This window comes from Lolium rigidum, chromosome 4 (assembly GCF_022539505.1).
Source record: "Lolium rigidum isolate FL_2022 chromosome 4, APGP_CSIRO_Lrig_0.1, whole genome shotgun sequence".
Lineage (NCBI taxonomy): Eukaryota > Viridiplantae > Streptophyta > Magnoliopsida > Poales > Poaceae > Lolium > Lolium rigidum.
Window position 1 is genome coordinate 194,056,665 of NC_061511.1, and position 15,388 is coordinate 194,072,052.

At 47.9% G+C, this 15,388-nt stretch overlaps 1 protein-coding gene across 1 annotated transcript; it reads left to right on the forward strand.

Moving 5' to 3' along the window:
* The first annotated feature begins 13,210 nt into the window (after nucleotides 1-13,210).
* On the forward strand, nucleotides 13,211-14,791 carry LOC124647979 (nuclear poly(A) polymerase 4-like). The gene has a single exon (XM_047187817.1). It carries the CDS (start codon nucleotides 13,211-13,213, stop codon nucleotides 14,789-14,791), a length of 1,581 nt encoding a protein of 526 aa, XP_047043773.1.
* The last annotated feature ends 597 nt before the right edge of the window (nucleotides 14,792-15,388 follow it).

A 15,388-nucleotide genomic window follows, 5' to 3' on the forward strand; every position in this document is an offset into this window, starting at 1 on the left:
AGTAGCTGTCGACAAATTCACAAAGTGGATAGAAGCGAAGCCGATAAATTCACCAGACGGAGCATCTGCAGTAAAATTCATAAAAGACCTCGTCTTCAGGTTTGGAGTGCCCCACAAAGATCGTCACGTGACAACGGCAAAGAACTTCACGTCCAATGAATTCAAAGACTATTGCGAAGAGGTGGGTATCAAGCTGAACTTTGCATCAGCTTGCACATCCTCAAACCAATGGGCAAGTCGAGAAAGCCAATGGCATCATCTCGCAATGGCATCAAGAAGCGCTTGTTAGGACCACTAGAAAAAGCTCGACATACCCGGCCCGAGGAACTACCAAGTGTGTTGTGGAGCATCCGAACAACTCCAAATACAACGACACAAGAAACTCCGTTTTTTCCGGTACATGGAGCGAAGCAGATCTACCAATCGAGATAGAGCACAACTCTCCACGTGTCGCGGAGTATGACGAAGAAACATCGAGAAAAGCATTAGAAGATGATGTGGACGCACTTGATGAAGCTCGAGATGAAGTATTGTCTCGAGTAACCAAATATCAACAGGACTTGAAGAATTACCACAGTCGACGTTTGCGGCCAAGATCTTTTCATGTGGGCGACCTAGTTCTTCGGCTCACGCAAAAAAGTCATGAAAAACTCGAGTCACCTTGGCTCGGCCCTTATATCGTCACGTGAAGTAATCGGAGGAGGAGCATACAGATAAAGGACAAGAAGACGGGGGTGGAGGAGCCAAACCCCGGAACGTGGCGCAACTCGTGCGTTTTTACGCCTAGAGTCGAAATATAGTCCTTGTAAAACTTCAATGTACTGAAACGCCCGCGAAGTTTTCGGACGCACTCTTTTCCTTTTTCGGGGCACCGAGTGGGGCCGGAGAAGGTTTTTAATGAGGCGGGCTCGCGGTGCTGCAATATAATAAAGATAGTGGCTATATCACCTTTTTCTTTGTCAACGCGACCAAAGTCATCGCCTCGACGAATTTCAATATAGTTCATCGATAAAAGAAGAAAAAAATCTTGCCTTGGTATTCAAATACCTCGTGAGTCAATAAAAATACAAAATAGTACTCAGCAAAAGCTCGGGGGCTCATATCTGCCTTCAAAATATAAATGCCTTGGTCCACAACCTCGCAAATATACAAATATAGAAAAAGTCACCGAAACACTCGGGGGCTAGGCAAACATAGAAATACAATGGTTGCTTTACAATATGGTCATGGACTACGAAGAAGAAATTTCTATAAGAAGCAAATAACTAGTCTTGATTCAAGATATCGTCAAGAGTAACTCGTTCTCCTCAGAGCAGCACCAAGAAAGTCGGCATAATGGCCATCGGCAAAAAGCTCGGCATCCATCCGAAGAAGGTCCTCAATCATTTCTTCGGCTATAGGTGTAACCTTCGTGTTAATCCTATCAACACCAACTCTCCGGCGTTTCACCTTTTGATGAACCCTCTCGACAACTTGGGCAAGGTCAAGCTTTGAGTGGCAGATCTGGAGCATGATAAGAGCAAATCTGCACCAGCCTACCAGCTTGTGCTTTGACAAAATCGTGAATACTCGCGAGCATCCTTGAACCTTTCCATCAATTCAGGAAGAGTTTTTGGTGGGACATTCCGAGGAAACATGGAGTTGTAAACCATAGATAAGGTTTTGGTACGTAGTGAAGGAAATCACGGGTTTGAGAGGTACGATCCTGAAATCTCGACGATTTGGCGGGTCCTCTCCGGAGTGGCCCAAAACAAAGAACCATGGTCCAAGGAAAGATTGACAAGGAGGTTTGTCCTAGCGTTTACCCTCTCTTCCTCAGCAAGCAAAGCATCAATAAAGGCACCTATCAACACAACGAAGGGACAACCTTTAGGAGACAATAGCATGAAGATGATAGATATCACAAGACGAGACAAACATACCCGACATATCTCGCACTGCTTCATTCATTAACTCGAGCATGAAATTTTCTCGAGTAACCGCTTTTCAGCTTCGAAACAAGAACCTTCTTAGCAGCCATAGCCTCGTGGACTTGCCGAAGGGCAACTTTCTCGGCTTCGTATGATTTACGAGACTCGCTCCATCATCACAAGTGTTTGCTTTTTCGCATACCGAAGTTGTTGTCGAAGATCATTCAATTCTTGTGACAAGGTATCATCAACAAGTGCAGATCGTTAGCATGCTTCTCTCCGCGGGAAGAAGGCGAAGCATTGGAAGGAGTAGGAATTGGAGTATAGTTATCAAATATCAACTCGAAATTTAAACAGAACAACATCAAAAAAACAGGCAAAGATAGAATTCTTCATTAATCTCTTGGGAATAATTACAAGGGCACTACAAAGGAATTAAGAAAGTACGTGTCGCCAAATGACTACTTTGGCGACAAGAGCAAAAGAAGCAAAAGAAAAACAGAGGCATGCAACTAGACCTCCGGCCTTGACGAACTAGGAGTCGACGCTGGCCGGATCCCGAGATACGCCAAGATTTTCTTCGTATTGGGCTTGGCCGCCTTCATCGTTGACTTCCACCTCGATTGTTCTATCGGATCGGTGTCGCCAACCTTCGTCCAGTCGAGAGTCTCGCTGACCGTCAGCAACCGGAGCAACAAGATTTTCAACGGCTACCTTCATGTTCTCATGGCGCAGCTTCAACCCAAGATCTTCCGATGTATTGAACATCTTGGCGAGGTCAAGGAAAGTCGAAGGTTCCTCTTTCTTCGGGAAGAAGTAGGGGAACAACGCCGACAAAGCCCCACTGGCATTGGCCACGCCTTCACGAATCTCGCGTCCATGGGACTCTAGAAGAGAAAGTGCGTCAAGAAGAGGGTCATTGACAGACTTTTCCAGGTCAAAATCTTGGTTGGTTTGGGCTGCCACACAAGAAAGAACATTAGTCAAGAACCAAGAAACAAGAAGTACAAGCAAAATAGAAGGGACAAGTGATATTACTCAGCGTGCGTCGACTTTGCGAATTCAAACGCTTGATGATCCCTTGTTCTCGTGCAACCTGTGCAGATTTTTGCTCATGCAAGGCAGATTCAAGCATCCTTAAGCTTTTGTCTGCAATTCTTCGACACTAGCAGCCTTTGCCTTGGCATCATCAGCCTCAGCTCTGGCTTCGCTAGCGGCAAGCTCAGCTTTCTTACGAGCCGTTTCACTTTGCTCGAGTTTTCGAGCAAGTGTCTCAGCACGTTTATTAGCCTCTGCAAGTTTTTCTGTTGAGGAAGGGAAAGAAAGAGAAGAAAGATCAAAAATAGCGACAAGCAGCAGGAATAAAAAACCAAGGGAAACAGCAAGTATAAAAGACGTTACCCTCGGCCCTGCTGGCATACTCGCGGTACCCAATAAATTGGGACCCGATGCGAATAAGATCCTTGATCATAGGCTGTCAAAAAGGAAGAAAAAGAAGGGGAAAAACTTCGGTATTACAAAAAGAAAGGATTCACAAAAGCAACATAGACGAAATATAGATCTCGACAAACTTACATCATCCAAGAGCTGCGTCGAAGAGCTGCCCAATTGAGGAGGAGGCTCAATGGTCATTTCAACCCTTGCCCTTTTTGGCGAAGGGACAAGGGGGCTTGACGGTGGAGTAGTAGTGACGACGTTTTGTTGAGGAGGCGATGTTTCATCTCCTTCAACTAACGTGTCTGAAACAAGCACGACACGTGACGTGCCGGTCCGAGGAGCGACGTCGCAGGCCGGCACTTCTTCCTCATCACTAGTAAACAAAAATAGACAAGTACAAAAAGCAAGACAGAGTTAAATCTTTCGGGTACATCAAAGAGAGGAGGAGAGATAAAATTGACTTACGAGCTGATGAGGGACTCAAAATAAGGATCATAAGCTGCCTTCGGATCGAAGGACCAACTTCTTCAGCCTTAGACATGCCGAGATCCTCGACTTCAGTCCTCTTCCTTTTGTTCTTCTGGAGAAACAAGCGAGGAGGAAGGGATTCAGTCGATTCACTAGCTTCGGACTCAACCTCTCTCTCATGGGAAGCCGCAGATTTGTGAGAACCAACGACTTCACTTTCGAGAAGGGAAGAGCCTTGAGCATCTTCGGCAACTATACCCATTTCTTCGACTTCTCCATCCTCGAGAAGAGGAGGAAGGGAAGCCATAGTAGGGTGACCCTATAAAAATAGTGATAAAGGAAAAATAGCGAGATGTTAAATACAATGAGATGCAGGGAAAATTCAGAACAAGATAAAAATTCGAGAAGACAAAATACCTCGGGAAGAGGATTGGTGGAGTTGTAGGGTGCCACGCGACAGAGGAAGGAATAGGATCCTTCTTACTCGTAGAGGTAATTCTTCGAATAAGCTTCTCCAAGTCCTTCACGGAAAGATCACTGGAGAGCCTATTGGCGTCATTGGCACCAGAGTACGTCCAAAGAGGATTTTTGCGAGCCTGAAGAGGCTGCACTCTAATTCTAAGAAAATAGGCTGTGATTTGGACACCAGATAGCTCTTTGCCTCGAGTGTTTTGGAGCTGATGAATACGAGACATAAGAGCTTCTGTCGCTTTCTTCTCTTCTTCGGAAGCTTCGGCGTCCCAGGAATGGCGGCGTTGAATTTTCGCGTTTCCGTCGAAAGGAACTATGTTGTGTTCCACAGAGTTGGCGCTTTCTTCGTGTATATAGAGCCACCTCTTGCGCCATCCTTGGACGGAGTCGGGAAATTTAACGTCGAAATACTCGACATCGGTTCGGACACAGATAACTACACCACCTATGTTGTAGGTGGCGTGGTGCGCGCCATTGCGGCGAAGGCAGAAAATGCGCTTCCAAAGAGCCCAATTGGGAGCGACTCCAAGGAAGCATTCACAAAGAGTGATAAAAATAGAAATATGGAGGATCGAATTGGGAGTCACTGGTGCAACCGAATCCCGTAGACAAAGAGAAGACCGCGGAGGAAATCATGGATTGGGGTAGAAAGGCCGCGGATTAGATGGTCAACAAAACTAACCCGATACTCCATGGGAGGCTTGGGATAGCTTTCTTCACCGGGAAAGCGGATGGCGCCTTCCTTCTTCATCAGGCCAAGCTTTTTCATCAGGTTGGTGTCTTGGTTGGAGATCTTGGATCTCTCCCACTCAAGATCTTCGGCGGCCATCGCGGACTCGGAGTGCTCGTGGCGGGTCAAACGTGCACGCGGCGGCATTCACGGAAGCGGGTTGAGCAATGTATGCGAGAGAGGGAAATCGGCGAAGATTGGGCGCAGAGGAAGATTTGCGAAGAGGAGCAGGTGAGCGGCGCAAGTGAGGGGATGAACGGAGGTTGAAGACAGGTTTATATAAGAATTGGGTGAAGCAGTGAACCGTTGGATGAGGAAATCGTGTGGCGAGAATTGATCTTCTAGTTACAAGGGCAAAAAGTATTTTTACCAGGATAAGCGTTACCGTACGTGCACCGTAAAAGCGGAGGACGTGTGTCCCCCACTTCCACGACGTGTCAATGTGGTGGGAGCGATGGACCCACAAAGCGTAAAAATATCGACCGATGATAGAGCTGAAGAAAATTTGACAAGGGAAAATATGTCGACAAGAGAAAGGAGAATGGCGACAGGATAAGTTATTTGAATGCATCGGGAGCCTTTGGTCGAAACAAGTTTTTGCCCAAATGCTCGGGGCTACTTTGAAAAAAGAAAAATTTCGACAATGGCAAAAATAGAAAATGTTGAGTCTACAATCAAGCACAAGTTCTTGGCCGTAGCCTCGGGGCTACTCCCATCGTGAGCGCTGTTCGCGCATCCGATAAAAAAAAAGGGGGAAAAACAAAAAGAAAGAGAGAAGAAGGAGGAAAGAATATCAAGAGATAATGGCAATATAGTGACAAGGTGGACTAAAATGTTGAGCCTACAACCAAGCACAAGTTCTTGGTTGTAGCCTCGGAGCTACTCCCATCGGGAACGCCGTTCGCGTGCCCGATGAAATTGACAAAGGAAAAATAGAACAAGCAAGAGAATATATTTCGAGTTATCATTAACTCTCCATATACTCCCATCGGGAAAGCAATATAAGTCATATTTGACTCAATAAAATGTGCCATTCTAGCAGCCTGAAAAGCACTCGACAATATATTCTCGTAACGCCGAAGTTGCGATCAATTTCTGAATGCCGCAAAATTGCGAAGGTAAGACCCCGCACCTATTCTCGTTGGGCGTGGCATCGCCGAAGACTCGCGCTCTGCTATTTTTATCCGTATCAACAGATACGAAGAAAAATCCTGACGGACGCGTTAGGTACTCGATAAATTTAACCGGGACTCGACGAATGGTAAGACCTTAAGCGGCGCTCGTCGAAGTTTACACCAGTATCCCGAAATCATGTCCGGGGACGTGATTTTGAAGTAGGTTTTTGCGGATTGCCACTAGAGCAGCTTAACTAGTACCTGATCCGTCGATGAACTAGCCCCAACTACCAATATCCCCGTACAATATAGAATTTTGTGAGAAAAAGTATGAAAGTTAGAGCTTTCGAGTAAAAATAAACGAGTAGAGATTTTCCCCGACTCTATGATTCAAGCAAAATCTCGGGGCTACCGACATAGGCATCCCAAATGGGCCTGCCTAATATAGTACCCGGGGTTTATTGAAGGCCCACTACCCGAAGAATAAGAAGACTCGAGAGCCCAAGATGTATTTAAGGAAAAGATAGAGTTGTAATAGGAAGTGTTATTTGTAATCCGGCGGGATGAGTTAGAAACCGTCCCGACTATGTAATCCTTGTATAGCACGAATCCCTCGGCTCCACCTATATAAAGGGGGGTCGAGGGACGAGAGGATCATCGAATCATTGTCTGCAAACCCTAGTTTTCATATTCGTCGAGTACTTTTCAGCTGAAACCTTCGAGATCTACTTGCCCTCTACTTCTAACTAAACCCTAGCCTATAATCCATAGGCATTGACAAGTTAATCCCTTGTCACCAGGAGGAGCCAAGAAGCACGTTGAAGGTTGATGGCGGCGGGATGTAGTGCGGCGCAACACCAGGGATTCCGGCGCCAACGTGGAACCTGCACAACACAACCAAAGTACTTTGCCCCAACGAAACAGCTGAGGTTGTCAATCTCACCGGCTTGCCGTAACAAAGGATTAATCGTATTGTGTGGAAGATGATTGTTTGTAGAGAAAACAAGTAAAACAAGTATTGCAGACAGATTTGTATTTCAAGTATTAAAAGAATGGACCGGGGTCCACAGTTCACTAGAGGTGTCTCTCCCATAAGATAAAAGCATGTTGGGTGAACAAATTACAGTCGAGCAATTGACAAATAGAGAGGACATAACAATGCACATACATGTCATGATAAGTATAGTGAGATTTAATTGGGCATTACGACAAAGTACATAGACCGCCATCCAACTGCATCTATGCCTAAAAAGTCCACCTTCAGAGTTATCGTCCGAACCCCTCCAAGTATTAAGTGCTAACAACGTGACAATTGCATTAAGTATGGTGCGTAATGTAATCAATAACTACATCCTCGGACATAGCATCAATGTTTTATCCCTAGTGGCAACAAGCACAACACAACCTTAGAACTTTCTCATCACTGTCCTGTGTGTCAATGCGGCATGAACCCACTATCGAGCATAAATACTCCCTCTTGGAGTTACTAGCATCAACTTGGCCAGAGCCTCTACTAATAACGGAGAGCATGCAAGATCATAAACAACACATATGCAATAACTTGATAATTAACATAAAATGGTATTCTCTATCCATCGGATCCCGACAAACACAACATAGAGTATTACAGATAGATGATCTTGATCATGTTAGGCAGCTCACAAGATCCAACAATGAAGCACAATGAGGAGAAGACAACCATCTAGCTACCGCTATGGACCCATAGTCCAGGGGTGAACTACTCACTCATCACTCCGGAGGCGACCATGGCGGTGTAAAGTCCTCCGGGAGATGAATCCCCTCTCCGGCAGGGTGCCGGAGGAGATCTCCGTAATCCCCCGAGATGGGATTGGCGGCCGCGGCGTCTCCGGGAAGGTTTTCCGTATCGTGGTTTTTCGCATCGTGGGTTTCGCGACGAAGGCTTTAAGTAGGCGGAAGGGCAGTAGTCGGAGGGCCGACGAGGGGCCCACACCACAGGGCGGCGCGGGCCCCTCCTTGGCCGCGCCGCCTTGTGGTCCGGCCACCTCGTGGCCCCACTTCGTATGCTCTTCGGTCTTCCGGAAGGTTCGTGGCAAAATAGGACCCCGGGTCTTTGTTTCGTCCAATTCCGAGAATATTTCGTTACTAGGATTTCGAAACCAAAAACAGCAGTAAAACAAGAATCGGCACTTCGGCATCTTGTTAATAGGTTAGTTCCGTAAAATGCACGAATATGACATAAAGTGTGCATAAAACATGTAGGTATCATCAATAATATGGCATAGAACATAAGAAATTATCGATACGTCGGAGACGTATCAATGACGACCACCACTTGCCGTCATCCTCTCATGGGCTATATGAGATCTCCCTTTTGATGCATGCCCATGGAGAGCTACCATGTGACTTCACGTGGCACATTCTTCATGCTTCATGTGTTGACCAAACTTGAATCTTTTCTTCACTCTTTGTATTGGTCAACCTTGTATCTTCTCATGCTCTATCATACTATCTTGATCGATGATCTTGATGCCAATACACAAGGTGTATCTTTATCTTCATGGCATCCATACTTGAATCCAACACATGGAATACAAGTAGTACCTATGGAATATTCCTTCATATAAACTCAATGAAAACTTTTGTCCATAGGGGTTGTCATTAATTACAAAAACCACACATAGGGGCAATATACCCTTACACATTGTCACAGTGTCAGTCCCTGTTTTCTGCTGTTTTTGTATTTCAGAAAAGTTGTACAAGAAATATTCTCGGAATTGGACGAAATAAAAGCCAAAGTTCCTATTTTTCCGGGAGCGAAGACGGAGTCCAGAGCAGAGACGGAGGAGGGCCACAGGGTGGCCAGACCTACCCTAGGCACGGCCTGGCCCTTGCCCGCACCTAGGGGTGGTTTGGAGCCACCAGGCCTCCACCGACCTCATCCTTCCGCCTATATAAAGCTCCTGACGCAAACATCCTAAAGGTACAAGCCCCCGCCCATGAAAAGTTCCGTAGCTCCGCCACCATCGCAAACAAGATCCGGGGGACAGAAGTCTCTGTTCCGGCACCCTGCCGCGACGGGGAATTGCCCCCGGAGCCATCTCCATCGACTCCACCGCCATCTCCATCGTCGTTGCTGACTCCCATGATGAGGAGGGAGTAGTTCTCCCCTGGGGCTGAGGGCTCTACGGTAGCTATGTGGTTAATCTCTCTCTCCCATGGTGTGATCTTTATGTGACCATGAGCTTTGTAATCTAGATATCGTTATGTTATTCAAGTGAATTTTACTTATGTGATCTTTGGAGACTCCTTGTCCCACGTGTGTAAGGGTGACGGTGTGTGCACCTTGTGGGTCTCTTAGGCTATATTTCACAGAATACTTTTTCACTGAATTATGATTTGAGTTGGATGTCTCTATGAAATTGTGGTGTGTTAGTACCTCCTATGAATGCTCAAAGTGACGGAGTGGGGTATTCATTAGTACTTGGGAATACATCTTTAAGGTTTGCTTTCGCAGCCCTACGCGGTGAATTAGTGTTCGTTATCCAACCGGAGAGTAGTTCAGAGTAGCATAGTGAAGTGCTTATATTTATATTACTTTATGATATCATTGTTGAGAGCGACCACTAGTGAAAGTATGATCCCTAGGCCTTGTTTCTAAACATCGAATCACCGTTTATTTCTGTTTTACTGCATGTTTACTTGCTGCAATATTTATTTCAGATTGTTATTACCACTTATATTCATCCATATCACTTGCATTTTACTATCTCTTCACCGAACTAGTGCATATATACGTCTAACAAGTGTATTGAGTGTGTTGGGGACACAAAAGACTTCTTGTATCGTAATTGCAGGGTTGCTTGAGCGGGATATCTTTGACCTCTACCTCCCTGAGTTCGATAAACCTTGGGTGATCCACTTAAGGAAAACTTGCTGCTGTTCTACAAACCTCTGCACTTGGAGGCCCAACACTATCTACAAGAATAGAAGCGTGCGTAGACATCAAGCAACTCTTTCGAGCCGCTCCTCACGTAGCAACTTTTTCGAGCCGCACCTCCTCTTGTCCTAAAATTTCGAATAATGCATGGATATCTGTGATTTATTGCTAAAACTGCACGCATGCTCTTTCACGGTAGAGAAGACACTCCAGTTTGTAGATTTTTTTTGTTCCACCCATTGGTAGTGGACCACCCACCTTTGCCTTTTGTTTTGTTTTTGAGCACCGACAGCTCTTTATTGATTGTTTGAAACACTAAAGGGAATACATGAACCTTCTAGAGGTCGAAGAAGCCAGATCCTACAACCACAATCTGAAGACACATAACTGGGAGCTAGTCGGTGAGCCTCCCCGTTGGAGCTCCTGGATTCATGCCTAAAAAGCGATGAAGTCAACGAGATAGATGTTTTGACCTCACGGATGACTGCACCATAGCAACCGATATACGGATTATGCAGGTTCTTATAACTTCCATGCAGTCGCTCGCCACAAAGATATTTTTGGAGGTTGAGGTCCTGAGCCAGTGCAAGAGTCTCACGGCACGCCATTGCTTCGAGCGTGGCTGGACTGAAGGATTCATATAGAGTAAGAGCAGAAGCTCCCAAGAATTCTCCTTCCTCGCTACGGCGGACTATCGCAAGCGATCATTGCTCCCCAGACCGCGCTACCGCGGCATCTGTATTGAGTTGGCCATAACCAGCCGGTAGTGCCCTCCACTTAGGAGCAGTTCGTCTCGGGGATCCTCGTCCCGGCCCCTTCGCCAAGGCCGGAGCCTAAGGTAGATCTTGTAGAAATTTTTGATGAACAGAAAGGTGGACAAGGGGCTTTGTTGGTCACCATCATCTATGAGTCGTCGCCGAGCGAACCATATAGCCCAAAGGGTTACCAACATTTCAACGAATGCAACGTGGTCAAGAGTGTTTGCTAGATCCAAGACACATTTTGAATGCCTCCATGAGCAAGAGCTTGAGTCTACCATATTACGGTGATGACGAACATCACCAGTTGGTAGCGATTGTTGAGCAAGCCGTCGTAGGAACAATTTCAATTTAGAGGGTACTTGAACCTTCCACATTTTATACCATAATTTCTCTTCCGCTGCAATATTTGATACAGCCGGCCTTTCCTCTAGCCAGTATTCACGTCTTTTCTTTGTGCCAGCAAGCAAACGGAATATTGATCTGATAGAGAGGATGCCTGAGCGCTCATAATGCTATGCCCAAGTATCCTGATATCTCCTTGTGCTAAAAGGGGTTTTGCATATGTGTTCAATGTCCATTGGAAAGAACCATTCCTCTAGAATTGTAAGATTTCACGTTATAGAGTCAGTGGAGATGAAATCAGTATCACCTATTTGTCCAGATTACTAGTCCAGTACTACATCATAGAGCATCTCCACGCGCTCCTCCCCCCACCCCCGATAGTCCCAAAAACGTGAAAATAGTGGCACCAGTGCGAAATAACTCTCCCAGCCGCCGGCCCCGATTTTGTTTTGGAGCCATCGCGGGCCAGCCCTTCCAATAATATCGCCCTCCCAACCCCGCGATGGCATCCTGATGTGGGCATTACCCTTCGGGTACCCAACATTGGCCTATCTCCTTTCGCCCAGCAAGGGGCTTGTGAGAATCATTTCAGCCTAAAGTGGACCAGTACGTCGGTTGCAACTGAGGAAAGCCAGAAGGAGAAGGATTCTTGATGGACAAGGCAAGGAAGCGTCGAATAAGGAAAGGATGGCCTAGATCTTACAGTAACATAGTTGAATCCGTGTAGGACTCTCGGGACCTGGCCTCCTATATAAAGGCCAGGAGAGGGCCTGCCGGAGGACTCTCGAAAAAAACTTAGACAATCCCGCATACACCAACCCTATAAACCTTGCCTTCCGGCGAGTTCACCACAACGCAGTCTATCGACTGCCCCATTGTAACCTTTTTCATCGATAAATCAAGATCAGACAAGCAGGAGTAAGGGTTTTACCTCATCGAGGGCCCCGGACCTGGGTAAATCTCGCCTTCTGTTTGTTTGGTATCCGATGTCTCTTGCTAACTTGCAGGATTCTGTCAACCCTAAGCCCCTCATGGTGGGCATTGCCGAGGAGCCCCCTCGTCACCTCCTGCGAGCCAGATCGGCACCGCAACCACCCCTCGCAACCAAGATCGTCACCACACTCATTTGGAGGCTGTGGTGATCGATTTAGGGTGTTTTCGTGTTTGTCGTGCGCCAAGTGCAGATATCTACATGTTTACTTTCCGAAGTTTTGTGATATTCAAAAGTTGGTAATTGAAGTTCTTCAAATATTCAAAAGTGACACAAAATTCAGAGAAAGTTTTGAGGACCAAGATGAAATATTTTGGATGCCGGCTTTGAGTATGTTTTAGGGCTTTCAAAAGTGCACCTACAAATCATACTTGGCCATCGAGGAAAAATATTTTAAAATGTAACAGTTTTGAGAATTTAAATCAACCTAAAAGGTTATGGTGAGGTTTTTGAGAAGTGGTTGATCCAAGCTTTTGGCATATGGTCAGTGTGCTATAGTGACACCGAGTTTGGGAATTGGTTCATCAAAGAAAAATATTTTGTAAACTATTTTGAAAAGGAATTTATAAAGGGGGCAAAAACAAAATGCTGCAAGTTTTTGGTGTTGGTCCAAACAGACGATTTTTTTTTTTGTAGAAATAGTTTTATAAGTCAAAGGGATTAGTCCCTAATTTTGGGGAATTTTGGGGTGCTACATCTGCGTTTTTCTTTTGTTTCATGGGTGAACTATTTTTTACTACAAATCAGGGTTGGATTTGCTGCATTCATGATTTATAGAAGCAAAAAAAAAAGGAGAGGAAGATTGAAAAGGCTTGATCAGATGGTTGAAATAAGCTCGATCGGATTTCATCCGCGGGGATGCTCTCAGCGCGTCCATACGAAAATTCTAACTGATAACTGAAACTAATGCCGCTCAATCCGACTACAGTACTGCTAAGCTTCGAAGAAAGGGTAGGAAACTTGATCATTCCTAATCCAAACACGAGCCGGACTCGGTCGGCCCTCTGGTCATAAATGGCCATCTTTGGCCTTTCCACCCGACAATCTTGAGCAGCCACCAGCCACGATGAGCGAGATGCAGCCCATCTCCCTGGCTACCCCGACGCCGGCCGACCTGGAGAGCACCTCGCGGCTGGAACTGTTCCTTCACGAGGCCGGTTCGTTCGAGAGCTCAGACGAGTTGGCTGCCCGCGAGGACGTGCTGCGCGAGCTCCAAGGCGTCCTAGATCGCTGGGTGAAGCGACTCACCGCCCAGCGAGGGTACCCCGACGGTATGGTCGAGCAGGCCACGGCCCTGCTCCTCCCGTTCGGCTCGTACCGTCTCGGCGTCCACGGCCGCGGCTCCGACATCGATGCCCTCGTCATCGGCCCTTCCTACATCGACCGCGACCACGACTTCTTCGACGTTCTGGGCGGCGCGCTCGCCGAGACGGAGGCTGTGACGGAGCTGCAGGCCGTGCCCCGCGCGTACGTGCCGGTGATCAAGATGAAGTTCCGCGGCGTCCCGGTGGACCTCCTCTACGCCAGCGTCTGCCTCCCCGTGGTGCCCAAGGACATTGACCTGCGCGACCGGTCCGTGCTCCGCGGCATGGACCTGGCCACCGTCCGCAGCCTAAACGGCGTGCGCGTGGCCGACGAGATCATGCGACTGGTTCCGGACGCCGCCGCGTTCCGCACGACGCTGCGCTGCGTCAAGCACTGGGCCAAGGCGCGAGGCGTCTACTCCAACGTGATGGGATTCGTAGGCGGCGTCGGATGGGCGATCCTCGTGGCGCGCGTGTGCCAGCTATACCCTAACGCCGCGCCCAGCATGCTGGTGCCCCGGTTCTTCAAGATCTTCTCGCAGTGGAAGTGGCCCAACCCGGTGCTGCTGGGGGGCATCGAGCACGACGACGACGGCCAGCTCGCGCTCCGGCTGCCAGTATGGGACCCGAGGAGGAACCCCCGCGACAGGACCCACCTCATGCCCGTCATCACCCCGGCGTACCCGTGCATGAACTCCTGCTACAACGTCTCCCACGCCACTCTACGGATCATCACGGAGCAGCTCGAGATCGGCCGTGCGATCAGCCAGGAGATCGCCGAGTCCGGCGGCGCCCGCGGGTGGGAGGCGCTGTTCCAGCCGTTCCACTTCTTCAAGGCGTACAAGAGCTACCTGCAGGTGGACGTGAAGGTCGCCGGAGGAGAGGCGGATCTCCGGGAGTGGAAGGGGTGGGTGGAGTCTCGGCTGAGGCAGCTGGTGATCAGGGTCGAGATGGCCACGGCCGGCATGCTGCTCTGCCATCCCAACCCGCAAGCCTACGCCGACGATCGGCAGTGCACCGCAACCTTCTTCGTGGGTCTGTCCAAGCAACAACAGAAGCAGCTCCAGGTGCAGTTCGACCTCCGTGCGACGACGGAGGAGTTCAAGCAGGAGGTGTACATGTACGAGTTCTGGAGGCCCGGGATGGAGCTGGAGGTCAAGCACGCCCGAAGGAAGGACCTGCCGTCCTACGTCAGGGATCACATCCTCCCGGCTGGTCACCTCAAGAGGAAGCGCGACCAAGATGATCCTTCACCTTCTTCATCTGCGTCCGGCGACTCCGAGTCGAGCTCCAGCAGCAGCAGGGACGTCAAGAGGGCGGCAACAGCAGATAGCGTCACCTGAGAGCAAGAGGCAAACCTGTCCCAGAAATATCCTTCCCAGCGCTTCAGGACAGGGAGATGTCTGACAACAGATGAACATCCAGAGTAATCACATTCAAAGCCAAGGCAAGAGCGACATCTTCAAACGAATTCAAGTCAGGCAGATCACAAGATTCAACGCAAGACCGATCGTCCCGGACGATCATCGTGTACACAGATAGGTTTACATTGCAAAACTTTGTCAATGGGACAGTTTTGTATGATTAATGATGAGAAAACATACTTTACAAGTCGAATCCTATATCAACCATGTAGTAAGGCAAACGGTTAGCAGAACCACCGGATAGAAAGCTTGTAATTGTCAATTGTCGATGTTATGTGCTTGCTTAGTCCCTTCAGTGCAATCCTTCGATCCGAGGCAGAGCTCCTACGATGGTTTCCCAAGGAGGTGGTGTTGAAATATTGGGCCCACATTTGGTGGCCCATACTAGATTTCAGATTTTGCCTATAAATCTCAAAGCCCACTTAGTGGCAGCCTTGTGAGTTTGAGCCCAAGTTAGTGGCAGCTCACTAGGGAATGGCAAGAGGTGGGAAGTTTAGTCCCACATGGAAAGTTGGG

Coding starts and splice junctions, on each gene's coding strand:
- LOC124647979 (XM_047187817.1), top strand. CDS start 13,211: ATGAGCGAGATGCAGCCCATCTCCCTGGCTACCCCGACGCCGGCCGAC.